Consider the following 18,709-nt stretch of genomic DNA (forward strand, 5'->3'; position numbering starts at 1 on the left):
AAACCTTAAGAATAAATGTCTGCATTTTCCTTACTTTTCTACCTCTTTCTTTTCTATCTTCCTTGTCTCTTATATCTCCTTCCCCTTTTCTTATGTTTTCTACTTATTTCTAATCCTTGCTTTCTTCTTCCCTAGAATACCAATACTCCACCATTCCTAATTTCCCATGCTCTGTGACTTCTTTCCTCTTTAAGTCAGGTGTGGTCAGATTTGAACCATAGGCATGGCTTGGACCTAAGTGAGTAAGCTGTAGCAGCCTGACCACATAAGGAAAGTGGTCCTTAAGACTTTCTCTGTACACATGTATGTTGCAAAGTTTAATATGGATATAAACAGTTCTCAGAAACAGACCTTTAGGAATCCTATACATAGAAACTCCCTCTGACTCTTGGTGTAAGTGTAGCTTTTTATACATAAATATCTTTTTTTTTTTTTTGAGATGGAGTTTGTCTCTTTTGTTGCCCAGGCTGAAGTGCAATGGTGCGATCTGGGCTCACCGCAACTTCGCCTCCTGGGTTCTAATGATTCTTCTGCCTCAGCCTCCCGATTAGCTTTGATTACAGGCATGCACCATCACGCCCAGAGCTAATTTTGTATTTTTAGTACAGATGGGGCTTCTCTATGTTGATCAGGCTGATCTCAAACTCCCGACCTCAGGTGATCCACCTGCCTCAGCCTCCAAAGTGCTGGGATTACAGGCATGAGACACTGTGCCCAGCCACATAAATATCTTTTTTTTTTTTTTTTTTTTTTTTTGAGACAGAGCCTTGCTCTGTCGCCCAGGCTGAGTGCAGTGGCGGGATCTCAGCTCACTGCAAGCTCCGCCTCCCGGGTTTACACCATTCGCCTGCCTCAGCCTCCCAAGTAGCTGGGACTACAGTCGCCCACCACGTCGCCTGGCTAGTTTTTTGTATTTTTTGGTAGAGATGGGGTTTCACCATGTTAGCCAGGATGGTCTCGATCTCCTGACCTCGTGATCCGCCCGTCTCGGCTTCCCAAAGTGCTGGGATTACAGGCTTGAGCCACCACGCCCGGCCATAAATGTCTTCATTGCAAATGTATTCCTACTCACACATGAGATCCACTCAAGCGTTTACAAAGTAGAAAATGGACCTTAGAACTATTTTTCAGTCAAGAAGAACCCGTGTTCTTCTTTTGATTCCAATAAAGACCATTCTTCCTAATAATTGTAATTAGGATAATGACTTAGTTATTTTCTCTTTTTTTGAGATGGACTCTCGCTCTGTCACCTAGGCTGGAGTGCACGTGCAGGGGTGCGATCTTGGCTCACTGCAGCCTCTCCCTCCTGGGCTCAAGAGATTCTTCTGCCTCAGCCTCCTGAGTAGCTGGGATTATAGGCGTGTGCCACCAGACCCAGCTAATTTTTGTATTTTTAGTGGAGACAGGGTTTCACCATGTTGGCCAGGTTAGTCTCGAACTCCTGACCTCAGATGATCTGCCCTCCTTAAGTGCTGGGATTACAGGTTTGAGCCACCATTCCTGGCTATGATAGTTACTGTTATCTTTTGAGTTCTCAAGATGTATGAAGACATAACACCTGTATCTAAGAATCCTATGGAAGGGAGGAAGACTAAATAGAATACAGTTAAGAAAAATACTGACAGACATGTACAGAATTATTTCAGTGAAATCATAGAAGGTGATGAAAGACTTTCCTGAAGAAGTAAATATAAAAGCTAGCTAAATGTAGAAAACAAGCAAGAGCATCCCAGATAGAAGGAACAGCATATGCAAGATACAGAAGTAAGAACCAGCACAACACATTCTGGGTTTTAAGGGGGAGACAGTAAATGAAGGAAATCTGAATGTATGTGCATGTACTTACATATACACTTGCTTGTGAGTAGGCATTGGGTAATGGTGGTAAGAGTGTTGTAGAGTTGAAACTAGGGATACTGAGTTTACATAGGAGGCTTCTGAAATAATACAAGAAATGATTAGTGTGAACTCATAAAATGACTGTAGGCCTGATAAGCAAGGGATGAATTTGAAAGTGATTTAGGAGATGGAATAAACAGCACTTAGTGTCCAGTTGTAAGAAGTACTTAAGGAGGTAGCATGTTGGATGACTCCCAGTTTTCTGCCTTGAGTAGCCACCTAAATATTGTCAGCTTTCCATTCACTGTGATAGAGAACACAGGTGGAGAAACAGCTGTGTATTCTGTTTTGTTCAATTTTTTTTCCAGGAAGCTAAGGGTTTCATGACTATTTGTGGTTGAACACCACTAAAGAACCTCTATTGCTTGGGAGGCAAGAGCTAAATGAGAGCTAAAAATGTGCTTTTTCTATTTGAGAGTATAGGTTTATATTATGTAGTAGAAAGAGCTTGAATGAACTGTGAACTCAAACTTTGGTTGGAATCTTGGTTCTCACATTACTAGTAGCTATGTGCCTTTAAGCAAATTATTTAGTTTCACTAAGACTTAGCTTATTCATTTGTAAAGTTGGGAGATTAATAACCTTTTAAGATTACTGTTAGATAAACTTCTGGGTCTGGAAGATAATGGCAACTGTCCAAATCTAAATATATCCACATATCCTCCCCAAAAGCTGTAAGAACAAAAGGACTTCACACACACATGCACACACACAAACCATACATAACTCACACTTTCAGCACTACTGAAAGACGGATGATACCATGAATTTTTAATTACCTTTATACATTCAATGGTTCCTGTTGCTGCTACAACTCTGAGTGGGAAGAATGGGGTAAGGAAAGGCTTGAGAGACTGAGAAAAGAAAAGAAGGGACTAGAGGTTAAAATAAAGCACGGACAAAAATCACCCTCAGAAAAAGTCCCCAACTTTGCCAAATACAAAGACAGGTCTAGGACTTGGTAATTTCTAGAACTAGCTACATTAAGCTGTATGAAAGTGAGCGGGACCACGAGTAGCAGCTTCAGAGTAGCATTGCTCCTACAAGAAGCTTCAGAGTAGCATTGCTCCTACAAGAAGAGACAGAGAAAAGATAATACCTCATGGAGGCATGGCAGCAAGAGGAAAGAAGGAAGTGGGGATAAAATTGAGGCTTCTAGAGAAATGAAAGAGAAACAAGGCACGGCAACCCATCCCCCACCCAACAACTCCACCATAGCACCGTCCATTATAGGCGCTCCTCTTTACTAATCTGCAGAAGTGAATGCTCTTAAACTAAGAGCCCAAGAACCCTATTCACAAAATGCTAAAGAATAGAAATGAATCAAATGCTACACAAAACTACTTTAAGAGGAATATAGAAATTTGAATGAAAGTGTTTCAGTTGATAAAACTTCTCCCCGAAAAAGCAAATACAAAGGGAAAGGGGATCTCAGTGCTTCAACCAAATAAAATATCCTCAAATCTGTGAACATACTACAAAAACCACAAACTTAGAAGCAGAAATCTAAACTCTGACATGAGAAAAAAAGAAGTGAAAAAGGAAGAAGTGCAACAAAATTTTATTGAACACAGGAAAGAAATTGAAGAGAAAGGCAAAGCCATCTCAGAAGGCTACAGTAATCCAGCTTTAGAGCTGTGGTTTTGCTTTCTGCAGTTTCAGTTAGCCAGTCAACCAGAGTCCAAAAACATTAAATGGAAAATTCCAGAAATAAGCAATTATAACTTGGTTTTGGTTTTGGTTTTTTTGAGACAGAGTCTTTCTCTGTCACCCAGGCTGGAGTGCAATGGCACTGTTACTGGGGGTCCTTGCTCCCAGAGCTCCCAAGATGGCGGCCGGCCACTTCCAAGATGGTGGCAAGCCTCCTGTTCTTGGCCTCACAGATTCCAAGGAATGGAATCTTGGGCCATGTGGTGAGTGTTAGAGCTCTATTAGAAGCCGTGGGTCATGGAAGAGAACTTTGGAAACCAGTGACTAGTGTTCAGCTCGATTAGGACGAACCCAGGCACTTAGCCCTGCAGGAACAATGGCAAACCTTTAGCCCGATGGGGGGTTCAGTGGGCGCCTTGCTTGATCAGGAGCACAGCAGTCACCCTGCCGGATCCTGAGGGATGGAAGTCAGCGGCAGGTCTGCGACAGCAGCCAACAACGGTGGATGGCGAGCGGAAGCTCAGCTCGCGTCTTAACAAACACGGACCAGAAGAGAGGGCAGTTGCAAGATTTAATAGTGAAAACAGAGCTCCCATACAAAGGGAGGGGACCTAAAGAGGGTAGCCATTGCTGGCTCAAATGCCTGGGTTTATATTCTGATCATTGTCCCTCCCACTGTGCTCTCAGGCAATAGATGATTGTCCATTTCTTTACCTCCTGTTTTTGCCTAATTAGCTTTTTAGTGAACTCTCTTTACTACCTGATTGGTCGGGTGTAAGCTAAGTTGCAAGCCTGGTGTTTAAAGGTGGATGCGGTCACCTTCCCAGCTAGGCTTAGGGATTCTTAGTCAGCCTAGGAAATCCAGCTAGTCCTGTCTCTCTGTCCCCACTCTCAACAGGAAAACCCAAGTGCTGTTGGGGAGGTTGGCCGGTGACTGCTCTGCTTCCTGCTCAATTGGGGCGTAGTAGGGGTTGTGTAGTTGAGATTTCCTCGGAAGGGGTGCGTTCAATGTCATTACATCGGAGCATGGGCTAGCAGGCCAGTCCAGGGGCCTGTGGTAGATCTTAGTCATGGACTATATATATCTGGGGCTCCATTTGAAGAACCGTTTGTAGTTTTACAGCTTTGATGTGGAAACCTTGTAGCCACAGGTAGTGAGGAAATTTAAGAGCACTTGGGTGGCTTGATGGCACAAGGTTTCTGAACGGGCAGCTAAAAGTAAATCATCCACGTACCAAAGGACAAGAGTGTCCAGGTATGAGAACTGGCTCAAGTCTTGGGCTAGTGCCTGGCCAAATAGATGGGGGCTATCCCTGAACCCTTGGGGGAAAACAGTCCAGGTGAGTTGAGATGTTGGGTGCAAAGGATCTTCAAAAGCAAACAAGAATTGAGAGTCAGGATATATAGGGATGCAGAAAAAGGCATCCTTAAGGTCCAGGACTGTAAGCCACTCTGCTTCCTCTGGTATTTGGGAAAGCAGACTATAAGGGTTAGGTACAGCTGGGTATAGAGGGACAATGGCCTCATTGATAATCCTGAGATATTTCACTAACCTCCACTGTCCGTTGGGTTTCTGTACTCCTAAAATTGGAGTATTGCAGGAGCTATTGCATGCTTTTACTAGGCCTTGGGCTTTTAGGTCCTTAACAATGTTTTTGAGTCCTTGTTGGGCCTTGGGTCTAAGAGGGTACTGCCCTTGGTAGGGAAATGAGGCAAGATCCTTTAGTTTAATTTGAACAGGACGGGCATTTTTTGCTCATCCATTTTGTCCCTTCTGTTGCCCAGACTTCATGAATAATTCCTTCTTCCAGCAGGGGACAAGAAACAGGTGTTCCTTCTCCTATGTTCAGGTGTATAATGGCCCCTGCTTTTACTAGAATGTCTTTCCCTAACAAAGGAGTAGGCCTTTCAGGCATAATTGGAAAAGCATGTGAAAGGAGTAAAGTTCCCCAATCACAACTTAGTGGCTTGGAGAAGTATCTAGTGACTGGCTGTCCTAGGACTCCTCGGATAGTGACAGATCTGAAGGACAGTTGTCCGGGACAGGAGAGTGAGACTGAGAATACCGCGCCAGTGTCCAGGAGACAGTTAACCTCCTGGCCCTCAATGGTCAAGCATACCCAGGGCTCTCTGAGGGTGATGGCATGGGCTGGCACTTGCCCTAGGCACCCTCAGTCCTGCTGCTGGATCATCTGGTTAGTGGCTTCTGACTCAGAGGACCCTCATCCCCTGGGGCAGTGGGCCTCCCAGTGATTCCCTTGACATAAGGGGCATGGACTAGGGGTCGGCTTATTTCTATCTGGACAATCTTTTTTAAAGTATCCTTGTAAACCACATTGGAAGCAAGCCCTATTAGGCATTCGATGTGCCCAGCCTTTCCCTTTTCCAGAGCCTCCAGAGTCCGCTTGCCTGAAGGCCGTGACTAAAGTGGTGGCCTTTTTGTATCCCGTTTGTCCCATTCCGCCTGCTCCTCCTGATCTCTATTATAAAAAACCTAGGTTGCCAAGTTCAATAGGGTTTCTAAGTTTTGCTCTGGGCCTCAGGCAGACTTCTGAAGTTTTTTTCTAATGTCTGCAGCTGACTGAGTGATAAACTTATCCTTTAAGATTAGTTGGCCTTCAGTAGAGTCAGGTGACAGAGAGGTGTGCTTCCTCAATGCCTCCCTTAGTCTCTCCAGAAAGGTGGTAGGATTTTCTTCTTTTCCCTGTGTTATAGTGGACCTCATTGAATAATTCATAGGCTTCTTGCTAGTTTTCCTTAGTCCTTCTAGCGTGCAAGTTAGCAAATGTCTGCGGCACCAATCTCCATGTTCTGATTCTGTGTCCCATTGAGGATCTACACTGGGAACTGCCTGCTGGCCTGTGTGGAATTGTTCTCTTTCCTCTGTTGTCATCCTATCATTGACCTGACTGAGATAACAGATCGCCAAACTCTCGGGCTGCAGTGATGGCAGCACTTTTCTCATTTGGGGTTAGTGTCTGATTTAGCAGTAACATTATATCTCTCCATGTCAGATCAAAGGATTGTCCTAACCCTTGTAAAACATCAATGTAGCCATCAGGGTTATCTGATAATTTACCTAGGTCTATTTTAATTTCCTTTAAGTCTGAGAGAGAAAAAGGCCCTACATGCACTCTGGCTGGGCCGAATTCTCCTCCTCCTACTGCTTGGAGAGGGCATAATCGGGGAATATTGACACTCTTTGGTTAATCGTTTACCCCTTTGTCTATCTCCTTGTGGACCGTTTGGGTTGAAGGGGGGTCTTTATTAGTTGAGGAAGGAGTCAGGGGGACACCAGGGTAGGGAGGTAGACTCTGAGGGTTTCCTGTAGGGCATAAATCACACTTTTTACATAATTGTGAGTTGTCTCAATGAAAAGAAGGTTTGTACATACGGCACTTCACTCCACTTGCCTTCTTTTCTACAAAAGAGGCCTAGCTGTAAGATGGTGTTATAGTTTATATTTCCCACAGGAGGCCAGGTTTCTCCCTCTTGAAGAGGATATCATGGCCAGGCGGTACTGCAGAAGAATATGAGTCATTTCTTTCCTAGCGTCTGAGGGTCAAGTTGGTCCCAGTTCTCCAGAATACATCTTAGAGGCGTTTTTGCCTTGGGGGGAACGTTTCCCATCTGAAAAAAGAGCATAGGGATGCCAGCACCCCTAGTCATTTTCCGATGAGCATTAGTCCTAGAACGTCCTCTATGGTCCTAATGCTTATTCCTTTCCAGGGTGCGTAACCACCCATGGACCTCTGCTTATCGGATCAGTTATGCTCACCGATGTAGCAGTCCTATACCCCTTTTCCCTCATTTCTTGACCACAAAGAAAGGGGTCCAGGCTGCTGGATTCTAGTGGTCCTTTACCAGCGTGCCCAACATTGCCTTTGTGCTCAGGGGTGAGTCCTAGAGCTGGGCTGGGTTCCGGAGTATTTCATAAAACCCAGCTGCCCCATCAAAATGCATTCCCATAAACAACAGTTCTTACACAAATTCATTTCAGAGAGGATGTAGGTAACCTTTTGAGTCAGGATTAAGATATCTTTTTTGATTCTGTAAGTACTTTAAGGCTTGGCTGAGTGCAAACAGCTCGCGCCTTTGAGCAGACCAATTATTCGGCAATTTTTCTAACTCTGCTTCCACAAGAGTATCCCTATCAATTACTGAATACCCATTTTGGTTTTTCCCTCAATCACCTGGGAGGAACCATCTATCATCCTGTCCTGAAGGGAGTTCCTCCTAGGTCTGGTCAGACCTTTGTATGGTAATAAAGATTTAAATTCCCTGTTATGAAATTTGCTGGGTTAAGGGAATTATCAGTAGTTAGTGTTAAATTACCTTTTTTTAAACAGAATAGCCCCATACTTTAAGATTTTTGAGTTAGTAAGCTACCTTTTTGGTTTTTTGACTTAGAATAATTCTGAACTAGGAAGCTCACAGTGAGGTTTCCTCTAAATTACTTTTCTACTTTCTTCTGTTAGCAAAGCAGTTGCCGCTACAGATTGAATGCATCCGCGGGTTACTGTGTTAAGGATTTTTGATAGGAAAGCTACAAGTTGTCAGTGGTCTCAGTGTTTTCAGGCTATGCCCTTGCTTACACTGACAACAAGGTAATATTGGAGTGTTACAGGGTCACGGAGAAGACCTTCAATTATCAATTATAGTTTTAAATTTACTCTGGCTTTTAAAGGAATAGAGCACACTGGTTTTATTTACTATTTCTTTCTCTTTCTCTCTGTCTCCCCATCTCTCTCTCTCTCTCTCCTCCGTCTCTCTCTCTCCTCCATCTGTCTCTCTTCCATCTCTCTCGCTCTCCTCCGTCTCTCTTTTCCTCCTCCGTCTCTGTCTCTTCTCCATCTCTCTTCCCCCTCCATCTCTCTCTTTCTCTTTCTCCTCCGTCTCTCTCTTTCTCCGTCGTCTCTCTCTTTCTCCTCCATCTCTCTCTCTCTCTCTCTTTCTCTTTCTCCTCCGTCTCTCTCTCTTTCTCCTCCGTCTCTTTCTCCTTCCTCTCTCTCTCTCTCTTTCTTTCTCTTTCTCCTCCGTCTCTCTCTCTCCCCTCCTCTTAGCCATTACAAACTTGGGGCGCTGGCAAGGGTGGTGGGGAACGGGTCCTACGTAACTGCCCATGTCGAGAGCTGTATATCTAAATCCGGAGGGACACTAGGGATAAGAATCCCTGGGTTTATAGCCTAGATGCCTAAGGACACAGCGTAGAGCTTCCTTAGATCCCTTTGGAGATACAACTTGCTACAGGAAATGAAAGTCTGGCCGGGCGCGGTGGCTCAAGCCTGTAATCCTAGCACTTTGGGAGGCCAAGACAGGCGGATCACGAGGTCAGGAGATCGAGACCATTCTGGCTAACACGGTGAAACCCCGTCTCTACTAAAAAATACAAAAAACTAGCCAGGTGAGGTGGCGGGCGTCTGTAGTCCCAGCTACTCGGGAGGCTGAGGCAGGAGAATGGCGTAAACCCGGGAGGCGGAGCTTGCAGTGAGCTGAGATCCGGCCACTGCACTCCAGCCTGGGCGACAGAGCGAGACTCCGTCTCAAAAAAAAAAAAGAAAAAAAGAAAGTCTGAACCATTAGTACCTAGGAGGCAGGGATCAGAGGAAGTAGATTCAGAGGTAAGGAGAATTTTGGGGCTACACTTTCAAGAAAGTCGTGGTCGGGACCCAGGGTATGGGTCAGAAGGAAAGGTAGGGGTGCACGCACGGGTGACTGTTGAATAGAGACTAGCCATGTTCTCAACCAGCTAATGCCAGGAGTTCGGGACAACAGCTTTCTGCCTCTAGTCAGCCCTGGGCTTCCCCAGGAAAACTGAAAGCAGAAGCTGATTCTAGGCAGACCAATGCTCCCAGCCCAGAAGGGCTGGGGGTTGTTAGAAAGCCTTTCCACAGATAGCCTCACACCTGAGTCTTAAGTCCGGCAGCCACACTAATCGTTTTTAATGGCCAACAGGTGCCCGGTATTTTCTCCAATTCTAAGGAAGAATAGGACAGAATAGCAAGCGAAAGTGGTCCAATATTACCATTTTGGAGGTCCCTTCCTGGTCGCCAAATATCGGGGATCCTTGCTCCCAGAGCTCCCAAGATGGTCGTGGGCTGCTTCCAAGACGATGGCAAGCCTCGTGTTCTCTGACCTGGGGTTTTTGACCTCACAGATTCCAAGGAATGGAATCTTGGGCCCTGTGGTGAGTGTTACAGCTCTATTAGAAGCCATGGGTCACGGAAGAGAACCTTGGAAACCAGTGACTAGTGTTCAGCTCGGTTAGGATGAACCCAGGCACTTAGCTGTGCAGGAACAACGGCAAGCCTTTAGCCCAGTTGGTAGCGGCAGTGGGCGCCTCGCTGGATCAGGAGCACAGCGGGCACTCTGCTGGATCCGGAGGAATGGAAGTCAGCGGCGGGTCTGCGGTGGCAACAAACATTGGGGTGGACAGTGAGCAGAAGCTCAGCTTGAGCCTTAATTAAGGACCAGAAGAGAGGGCAGTTGCAAGGTTTAATAGAGTGAAAACAGAGCTCCCATACAAAGGGAGGGGACCCAAAGAGGGTAGCCGTTGCTGGCTCAAACACCTGGGTTTATATCCCGATCATTGTCCCTCCCACTGTGCTCTCAGGCAATAGATGACTGGCTGTTTCTTTACCTCCTGTTTTTGCCTAATTAGCTTTCTGGTGAGCTCTCTTTACTACCTGATTGGTCAGGTGTGAGCTAAGTTGCAAGCCCCGTTTAAAGATGGATGCAGTCACCTTTCCCGCTAGGCTTAGGGATTCTTAGTCGGCCTAGGAAATCCAGCTAGTCCTGTCTCTCAGCATGATCTCATCTCACTGCAACCTCCGCCTCCTGGGTTCAAGCAATTCTCCTGCGTCAGCCTCCCAAGTAGCTGGGACTGTAGATGTGCACCACCATGCCTGGCTGATTTTTGTATTTTTAGTAAAGACGAGGTTTCACCATGTTGGTCAGTCTGGTCTCAAACTCCTGACCTCAGGTGATCCTCCTGCCTCGGCCTCCCACAGTACTGGGATCACAGGCATGAGCCACTGTATCCAGCCACAATTACAAGTTTTAAATTGGATGCTTTTCTGATTGGTGTGATGAAGTCTCCAGCCATCTTGCTCCATCCTGCCCAGGATGGGAGTTATTCCTTTGTCTAGGATATGCACTGTTTATGCCACTGGTCCATTAGTCATTTAGTAGCTGTCTCGGTTATCAGATCAACTGTGGTGGTTTTGAAGTGCTTGTGTTCAAGTAGCCTTTATTTAATAATGGCTCCAAAGTGCAAGAGTAGTGATGCTAGCATATTGTTATAATTGTTGGATTTTATTATTAGTTGTTGATCTCTTATTGTGCCTAATTTATAAAGTAAGCTTTATCATAAATACGTGTATATTACAAAAACATTATATATAGAGTTCAGTACTATTTAAGGCTTCAGGCATCCAGTGGGGGTCTTGGAATGTATCCCCCACGGACAAGGGGGCACTACTATATATTAATTACAAGGTGCCAATAGGAGAATAGATTCAAATAAAAATCTAATAAGAACCATTGATAAAAGGAAGGAAAACAACCAAGAGAATGTAAAAAGTAGTTTAAATTCAATATAGACAAAAGAAGACCTAACATACTTAAAATTGGAGTCCCTGAAGAAGAAAAGCAAATCACTAGAACAGAACTAATTAAACCATAACTCAAGAACACTTTTCAGAAATAATAGGAAATTTGAAATTTTACATATTAAAAGGCCCCATCATGGACAGATTAATACAGAACAGCTCTGAGTCATAGCCTAGTTAAAACTATTAGATTTTAAAGAGTTTTTTCCTGGACCTCTTGAGAGGGGAAAAAAGATTATATTATTAAAAGGCTGACATCAGATTCCTTAAGAACAATATTCTTTTTTTTTTTTTTTCCTGTCTCACTCTGTCACCCAGGCTAGAGTGCAGTGGCATGATCTTGGCTCACTGCAACCTCCACCTCCCCGGTTCAAGTGATTCTCATGCCTCAGCCTCCTGTAGCTGGTATTATAGGCATGCACCACCATGCCCAGCTAATTTTTATATTTTTAGTAGAGATGGGGTTTTGCTATGTTGGCCAGGCTGGTCTCAAACTCTTGGCCTCAAGTGATCCACCTGCTTCAGCCTCTCAAAGTTCTGGGATTACAGGCATGAGTCGCTGCACCTGGCCTAGAACAATATTCAAAGAATGCTGCAGTGGAGCACCATTTTTAAAAACTCGAAGAAATAAAGCACAAGCTAGCCAACCTGTCTTTAGAGTATCAGATAAACAGTTTGAACACACAAGAATTTAGGAAATATGTGGTGATAATTTACTGTATTTAAATGTAGACCCAAGACTTAAAACAGTGCTGGGGACGTAGGTATAATTTTTATATGTTCTGACAAAGTAAAAAGAATAAAACTAAAAATAAGTGGGTGAACAGAGAAAGAGAGATAGAATTAAGGTCATTCTCCACAATATAGGTAATAAATGAGAGTCATGCAATACCATTTAAATGGATTGACCAGATGATAAAAAGTAAAGTAAGCAAAAAGGAGATTTGGGTTACTCTAAAACACATACGTACACACACACACACGCCACCACCACCACAGAGAGAGAGAGAGAGAGAGAACCACTGGAACAAAAAATTAAAATTTTCCTAACTACCAAAAGAAAGTACAAAAAAAGCAAAAATAGCAGAAATACAACATAAAGGAAAAAAAAAGAATAAATGTGAATAATAAACATGGTAACTATATAGAGTTGAGTTCAAATATGTCAATCATATTAGTAAACATAAATGGGCTTAACTCATCTATTAAAATAAAAAGATGTTCAAATGGCTTTATAAAGCAAAACTCAATTCTATGCCTTACATAAGAGATGTATAAAACAGTGATTCCAGCCATCAAAAATAAAGGAATATGTAAAGATATTACAGGCAAATGGAAAAAATAAGAAATCAGGAGTTTCCATTTTGATAAAGGAGAATCCAGGCAAAAACTATTCAGTATGAACAGTATGTTTATAGTGGTTAAAGCCATAATTCACAATGAAGTTATAATATTTTTTGGTATCTAGATACCAAATGACACAACAAACACCTAAATATACCAGAATCACTACAGCAGAATATAGGAGAATACAAGTAGCAATAGAAACACATAATAGAAAATTTTAAATACATCACAGTAAAAATCTGGTATGACAAGATGTTTTAAGATCATCTAGTATGTTTCTTGTCTCAAACCTGAAGTTTAGCCATTTTTTTTCAAGGACTCTTGGTTTCTTTTAGTGGGAAATGATATTTACAGTTCACAATCTTTGTATTAGGAGTGTTCACTTATACTGGGTTTGTCTTCAATTCTAGGCCTTAACTAGGACCTTTTTTTCAAAGAGAAAATACATCATTAGTCCATACTGAAATTTTTCATTAAAATTTATGATTACAAGCTTTTTTATTTGATTTTTATATTTGTATCTCTTTTGTTTTATGCTTAAAATCTAGGTTCCTAATGATATTAATAAAATGAATACATTCATCTTAACCTACAATTTCAAATTAGTAATACAAATAGTATTACTGACAATATGGTTATTGCAAAAGATTTAAGATGTTTGCTGTTCTTTTTCTCCATATTTTATTTCCAAAGATGTATGTATAAATGACAGAGTTTTAAATTCACTTGAAATAATTTCTCTTTATGTGATTAAACCACCCACATTCTACATGATTAGATTCATTTGTTTCATTTTGCTGTTTACTTTTAGGGTTTTGTTATTTTTATTTTATTTTTGCTATATTAAAAAATTGTGTTAAAGAATTCAAGATAGCTTAGCTGACAGTTGTGGTTTATTTTAAATAACAACTGGAAGTCTTAGGTTTCTAGGGACAGTGTTTAATCAAAAGTTAGCCAAGAAAAAAGTTTTTTTCTCTAAAGTAGATTAAATATTTGCTAATATAATAGTTTCATTTATCCTGTATACTTACTAGAAGCCTCTAGTCTCTAAGGCAGCTCTAAAAAGTGCCACACACTACTACCACACACACTATTTCTAAACACTATTCTGGATTTTATATTAATATTTTCTAAGACATTGGAACTATCATCAGAGCCTTGCATGAAACTCGTTTTAATGCCTTAGGCTGCTAATTTTGGTTACTCAGAGTCTCAATTATATACATAGCTGCTCATCTATTTTTCTAGTGCTAAAGTGATTTTTAGGTGTAATATTTAATATAAGTAAAAGTATATGCTATAGAATATGATACACTCTGGCTCAAAATCTGGATTTTAAAACTTTAAATGGGTCAGGCGCAGCGGCTCATACCTGTAATCCTAGCACTTTAGGAGGCCAAAGTGGGCGCATCTCTTGAGCCCAGGAGTTTGAGACTGGCCTGGGCAACATGGCAAAACCACATCTCTACCAGAATAATATAAAAATTAGCCTGGAAGATCAAGGCTGCAATGAGTTGTGGTCACACCACTGCACTCTATCCTGGGCAGCAGAGCAAGATAAATATCTCAAAATAAATAAATACAAATAAAACTTTATATGATTGTATTGGGTCATGAAAATCTGTTTTTGTGACAGCAGTAGCAAAATATAAGATTGTAGATACTATGTCTCTTTTGGGGAAGTTGAATCTTAAAATGTATAATTCTGTGATTTCTCTTTTTCAGAGGCTGATAAAATACCAGTAATGCGTGGACAGTGGTTTATTGATGGCACTTGGCAGCCTCTAGAAGAGGAAGAAAGTAATTTAATTGAGCAAGAACATCTCAATTGTTTTAGAGGCCAGCAGATGCAGGAAAATTTTGATATTGAAGTGTCAAAATCCATAGATGGCAAAGATGGTAAGATCGATTGATACATTTAATATATTCTACAAACCAAGTAAGTTGTTGATAAAGTTTAGAGTAATTTGTAAATTTGACATAATAATTCAGGAGGTTTAGAATTAGAAAATTTGATTTTTTTAAACATTTGATTAGTCTAGAATTTAAAAATTAACTGCTATAAATATCTGAACTATCAATTTTTATTTTAATATGTATGATCAATGTCATGATATTAACAGTTTACTATAAATGTACAAATTGTTACAATGTACTCCCTATTTAATCTTTTTTAGTAACTTTTTAGTTATCAAAGGAAATTGAACTTAACCAAAAAATTCCTTGTCATTATATCAAAAGACAAGTTTCACTAATATTTCAGTGTTCTTTTCCTGAAGTTCAAAAAAAAATCTTTAATAAATCTTTGTGTATCTCTCAGCTATCCCCTATTGAAAACCATATCAAGTTTTAATTTGGAACAATCTACTCCTTACATTTCTTTATTCAGCACTTGCATATTTTTGTAACAGTTAAAAATACTGTATAATAGCCAAGATTGCCACGTTTTCATTATGTGTCTAAATCTTGAGTAAACTTCAAAATATGTGGTAAAGTTAAAAATACTTCTATTGTTCCATTTACTGCAGGCAGTGGGATCAGCTATTCCGGTGAGTATAACTGTACAGGTAGATTAGAATTTGTAGTTTTCTCTGAAGTTTTTCTTCTAAAAGCGTTTCTTCATCCATGCTAGCCTTTATTTGGGAGGTTTCTTGACAAGCTCTGCTGAATCCAGTGAATTAAAATATGAATTTATTTTTTTCCCTTCCCCTCCCAAAACATCTCTAAGGCAGAAAAACTCAATATTGATCAGGTAATTTACAGAATGAAGCTTGAAAAAGATGAATTATATGGTTGGAAGTAATTGTTTATATAACATAATTAATGTCAACAGTAAGCTTTAAGTTGGCAGGGGATTTTTTTTTCTTATTGTTAATAATATTCCATGTTTTTTCTCTCTTCCACTCTTTGCTCTCTCTTACCTCTCTGAACATATGTATATATTTGTCACAAGAATCTGTGTAGTTTAGCTTATATCAAATTAAAATATCATTTACATCTAGTTGGTTAAAAGTCTACATGACTGAGGAAACTTGTGACTTCTGAATAAATTGGCAATTAAAGCTAACAAATTTATATAATAATAGTTGTCTGTTATGTGCCAGATACCGTACTCTGGGAATTCTAAATATATTATTTTCCTAATCTATAGAATCAAATATGTCCTCATTTCACTGTAAAATGTAAAGGTTCTTACATGTCAATAAATAAGGAGCAGCCCAGTATAGGAGCTGTTTCTACAGATTGCCGTGTAATACTTTGATCTCCTTATAGCAAAAATAGAAAGTTTTGTATATCTGTGATCTTATGGTAGTGACTGAAATATTTTATAACTTCTCATCACTATTGATCAGAATAATTTCAAAAGTCTACTTCATAGTATTTGAACGGCAAACCTTTTATCATAAAATAATCTTACTGCCATTGGAGAAGTCTGACTTCCAGATTTTTTTTTCCTTCTATTCTCCTAAGTCTTCTGCCACAAAAATGTCAATTTCACCATCACAAACCCAGTTTAGCCACCTGAATTATTATTAATGCATGAAAAAAATCCAGGAGCTTGGAGGAAAAAGAGGATGGATATGAAAAATACAAGTAGATGGTTCCCCTTTCTCTTTCTGTGTTCTGAACTTTTTTTTTTTCCATTTGCTAAGTCATCCTGTGGAGATTAATCATCAGCTCTGTTTCATCTCTAGATTCTACCTGTTTCTAATCTTGTTTTTTACTACAATAAAAATTCAAATTTAATATGTCCTTTTTACTTCTGCTTCCTGCCTAAATGTTAAATGTAGCAAGATACTTCAGTTTTTCTGAAAGTGTTTGAATTTAAATAAGACTGGTGTAAGAAGATGGTTTATTTGTGTGAGTACATTTTTTAGAATGTCTTTGCATATGTGTGTGTGTGAGTGTATATGTCAGTTCTAGGGTAGCAGTCTCTCAGATATTGTAATTTTTTTGTTATCTTTATGGATATACATGGAGTACTAAAATTTTAATTAGTAATGGAAAATTATTAAGTTAGTAGAACATTTTTGCATTGTAATCTTTCCAAAATGATTCTTTGAGGTTCATTAGAAGAAAAATTTTTTTATAGTGTACTGTGGCATATAAGATTCATTCAGCATGTTCTTTTATTAGCAAAGATACGTTCAACTGAACATATCTTTGTCATAATTTTTAGTCACTTTATTTTTATTCAGTATTAAACATATTTATATCTTGTGACATTTGACTTTGAAAATTACGGGAAATTGCGTAGTACATTTGAAATTAATAACAAGTCTTAAGGAAAGAACATTTCCTATCCAAAAAGCCACCATTGTTGGGAAAATAATTCAAACTTATAACTACAAAGACTAAAAAATATTATAATCTTTTTAATGTACTGTTACCTCTAAGCTTCTGAAATTTTATACTTCATTCGTTTGAGGGAGGAAAATACCCTTTCCACCTAAATTTTCTCATGTATAAAGCCTTGACTATTCATATTGTCAGATTTTGAATGATCCCATGTGTAGTAATGTGGTAGGCACTTTTGTGAGAGAAATTGACATGGTTTCTACCCTCAAGGAGTTTTAAGCCTATTAGAGTAAATAAAGTCAGCAGATGAAAACAGTTACAAAAGAGTAAGTACAAGAAGTCATAGTATTAGACAGTCAATATTACATATTCTGAAAAGATACTTGGAATAAAGTGAGTAGATAATCACAATGCAGTGGAATTATTCACATAAGGCTTTCTGGAAAAACCTCACTTAATAATTTAAAACATTTAAAAATACTATATTCAGGGATGTTTATTAAATGCTCTAGGGAATATCAAAGAAACTAATAGTTCTTGCTGACAGGGACATTAAAATAAATAATAATTCCTTTTTCTTCCGACCTTGGCTGTTTGGTTAGGGTTGTTCTTGCCACAAACAGATTAGATGTACAGTCATCCCTTGGTATTTGTAGGGGATTGGTTTTAGGCGTACCGCCCCCCGCCCCCCTCCCCCCCCCGCCACCAGATACCAAAATCTGAGGACATCCAAGTCCCTTTAATAAAATGGAGTGGTATTTGCATATCACAGCTCACTGCAGCTTCTAACTCCTGGGCTCTAGGACCCTCCCACCTGAGCCTCCCAAGAAGATGCACACTACCACACCAGGCTAATTTTTTTTTTAAAATTTTTTGTAGAGACAGGGTCTCACTATGTTGCCCAGGCTGGTCTTGAACTCCTAGGCTCAAGTGTTCCTCCTGCCTCAGACCCCCAAAGTGCCAGGATTACAGGTGTGAGTCACTGTGCCCAGCCCTCTCTTGTGTATTTCAAATAATCTCTAGATTATTTATGACACCTAATACTGTGTGATGCCATGTAAATAGTTGTATACTGTATTGGTTTTTGATTGATAATGTTTTTTATTTTTTTATTTTTGTCCCCAGATATTTTTGGTCTGTGGTTGGTTGAATCTGCAGATCAGGGATGCCAACTGTATTTAATATTTTCCTCTTTATTGACTTCCCTAACTAATCTCAAAATGAGCATTGAATTAACAAGACATGAAAATTTGGTACACTGTGTAGCTCTTTGTAGCATACAAATAAAGATAACCCACAAAAAGATAATGACTTTGTGATTTAGATACTTTAATCCAAACTTAGTTCTCTGTGAGAGCTAAAATGAAAATTGATTTTCTTCTTACCCTACCTCCTGGGCTAGAAAATGTTTATCTAGTAGTTTAACAAATGAAAGCCTATTGTTTCACTTGGGATGAAACATAAAAATAGAAATCAAGACTTTAACAAGTAATTTGGTAAACATTAATACTTAAATCTGCTAGATTAGTGTTTTACTCATTTTACATCTTACCCATCCAAACATATATAGTAGTCAGTAAAAAATAGGTTGAATTGCCGGGAGGCGGAGCTGGCAGCGAGTCAAGATAGCGCTACTGCTCTCCAGCCTGGGCAATAGAGCGAGACTCCATCTCAAAAAAAAAAAAAAAAAAAGTTGAACTGAATGGGTAAGTGCAGCACATCACTCTGCCCAGAAAATGAGTAAACTCAATTCAGTTGTGAGAAAACTCATACTGAGGATGGTTCTACAAAATAATTGACTGACCAGCATTCTTCAAAAGTGTCAAGGTCATGAAAGACAAGTAAATACTGAGGAATTTGTCACAGAATAGAGTAGACTAAGGAGACATGACAACACAACGCAG

The 18,709-nt window shown here is 40.1% G+C and overlaps 1 protein-coding gene across 6 annotated transcripts in view; it reads left to right on the plus strand.

Annotated features, from left to right (window-relative positions):
- The window catches only part of DDHD1 (DDHD domain containing 1), a 123,993-nt gene that overhangs the window by 41,210 nt on the left and 64,074 nt on the right, over positions 1-18,709 (plus strand). For 4 of the 6 annotated variants that reach the window (XM_033188006.1, XM_033188008.1, XM_033188009.1 and 1 more), the window contains exon 2: positions 14,232-14,405. In XM_033188006.1, the coding sequence (XP_033043897.1) occupies positions 14,232-14,405 (174 nt within the window). Of the gene's footprint in view, positions 1-14,231; positions 14,406-15,034; positions 15,056-18,709 lie in introns of all 6 variants that reach the window. The other 2 variants (XM_033188007.1, XM_033188010.1) reach the window with 1 other exon arrangement.

The sequence above is a fragment of the Trachypithecus francoisi genome, unplaced genomic scaffold, assembly GCF_009764315.1.
Source record: "Trachypithecus francoisi isolate TF-2019V2 unplaced genomic scaffold, Tfra_2.0 Lachesis_group3, whole genome shotgun sequence".
In the NCBI taxonomy this organism is placed as follows: domain Eukaryota; kingdom Metazoa; phylum Chordata; class Mammalia; order Primates; family Cercopithecidae; genus Trachypithecus; species Trachypithecus francoisi.